Raw genomic sequence first — 1,852 nt, 5'->3', positions numbered from 1 at the left:
TTGTGAGGAATACATTTGTGTTAGTGCAAAAAGAGGGAGAGAGAGGGAAAATGAACGCAAATAGTGGCAAAATAGAGCGAAGTAGGACAATAGTTGTTCTATTAATGAAATGTTTACATTTTTTGAAAAACAAATAGTGTCTTTCTCATGATTATGAGAATTCTTTGTTTGTATTCAAGGCGAGGTATATGTACAATATAAAAAGTTATCTATGAATGAAATTATGAACATATTCATATCGACATATTCCTTCAACAATTGGTTTGGCCTTGTCCTTGTAAAAAATATTCACTTTTTTGTTATCAGGCCAGAATAATATTGCGGCCGTCTTAGAAATATTTGTATTTTTTCTGAATTTTTATCATGAGAACAACTATTTTTGCGCGGAAATGTTAGACACCATTTTAAATGAAATCGTCCGAAATATTTACATGTGGTATGTTGTTATCTGATATAGACAAGATTTTTAATGGAAATTTTCCAAATTTTCGAAATATAATTTATTATTTCCAATAATTATTTATGAGCATAACTATTTATGAGTATAGAGTAATCAAATAATTTTGGGTCATTTAAATCAATTATATATTTTGCAGAGTTGTCATAGGCGACTGCTTTCATATCAGTAACATAAATAACTACATCCAAGGCAAACATGTTTTTGTTAAAAATCGTTCTATTCGCTTCAGTATTTAAAAAGGTAAGATATTTCAATATATCATTTTCTACACCTTGAAATTATTTAATTAAATTTGCATTTAATTACAGTCCCCAGCTCTATTCCTATTCAAGAGCATACAATGCAAAGTGATAGATCCCACCTTCGGGCGATTTGATCTCTGCCAGGTGCGTTTGGAAAATAAAACAGCTTCATGGATTTCTGTTCATGCGCATCTTGAAAAATTGCCACTGACAAATGCTCGGATGACATTATCAACGGGATTTGATAAGACAAAAAGTATGCCATTGTTCAATAATACCTGGGATGTATGTAATTTTTTGAAAAATCGTAAAAGGAATCGGGCATTTGGAAGGGTCTTTGATTTCATTGCACCCTATACGAATCTGAATCATTCGTGTCCGTATAATGTAAGTCGAAAAAATAAATCGGGAAATTAATTTTGTTGGAATTCTTATAATTTTCAGCATGACATTTATGTCAACAATTTTACATTTTACGGCAAGAAGAGATTAATGCCGTTGCCTAAGGGTGGCTATTATGTACACACTTCGTACACAGTTGATGGTAAACCTCGTATGTCGGTGGATATATCATTTGAATTATACGATTAAAAAATAATAATAATAAATAATTATGTTTTTCGAAACCCCATCAGAGGTGAATTTAAAAAAAAAAACTATTTGTGAAAATACATTTGTTTCAAGGATCCGCACAAGGGTGGATTTTTAAAATAATATTTTCAAGGAGCCACCCAAGGATTGGATATTTCAAATAATATGTTCAAGCAGCAACCCAAGGCGTGGATTTTTAAATGAATATTTTTTTAAGGAGCCACACAAGGCGTGGATTTTTAAATGAATATTTTCTCAAGGACTATCACCTATATAGGCGTGGATTTTTAAATGAATATTTTCCCAAGGACTATCACCTATAAATGCGTGGATTTTTAAATGAATATTTTCCCAAGGACTATCACCTATATAGGCGTGGATTTTTAAATGAATATTTTTTTAAGGAGCCACACAAGGCGTGGATTTTTAAATGAATATTTTTTTAAGGAGCCACACAAGGCGTGGTTTTTTAAATGAATATTTTTTTAAGGAGCCACACAAGGCGTGGATTTTTAAATGAATATTTTTTTAAGGAGCCACACATATTTATAAGTAAATT

General features: G+C 31.1%; 1 protein-coding gene across 1 annotated transcript; it reads left to right on the top strand.

Moving 5' to 3' along the window:
- Nucleotides 1-655: 655 nt before the first annotated feature.
- On the top strand, nucleotides 656-1,293 carry LOC133335902 (uncharacterized). Its single transcript, XM_061544195.1, has 3 exons — nucleotides 656-700; nucleotides 769-1,089; nucleotides 1,147-1,293. The coding sequence occupies exons 1-3, from the start codon at nucleotides 656-658 to the stop codon at nucleotides 1,291-1,293; spliced, it is 513 nt and encodes a 170-aa protein (XP_061400179.1).
- Nucleotides 1,294-1,852: the final 559 nt, after the last annotated feature.

Source organism: Musca vetustissima, unplaced genomic scaffold (genome assembly GCF_032173495.1).
Source record: "Musca vetustissima isolate MV318-11 ecotype Yass unplaced genomic scaffold, APGP_CSIRO_Mvet_v1 utg124489, whole genome shotgun sequence".
Classification (NCBI taxonomy): domain Eukaryota; kingdom Metazoa; phylum Arthropoda; class Insecta; order Diptera; family Muscidae; genus Musca; species Musca vetustissima.
The sequence above is the reverse complement of the archived record's forward strand: the minus strand, read 5'-3'. Positions and strand labels throughout refer to the sequence as shown.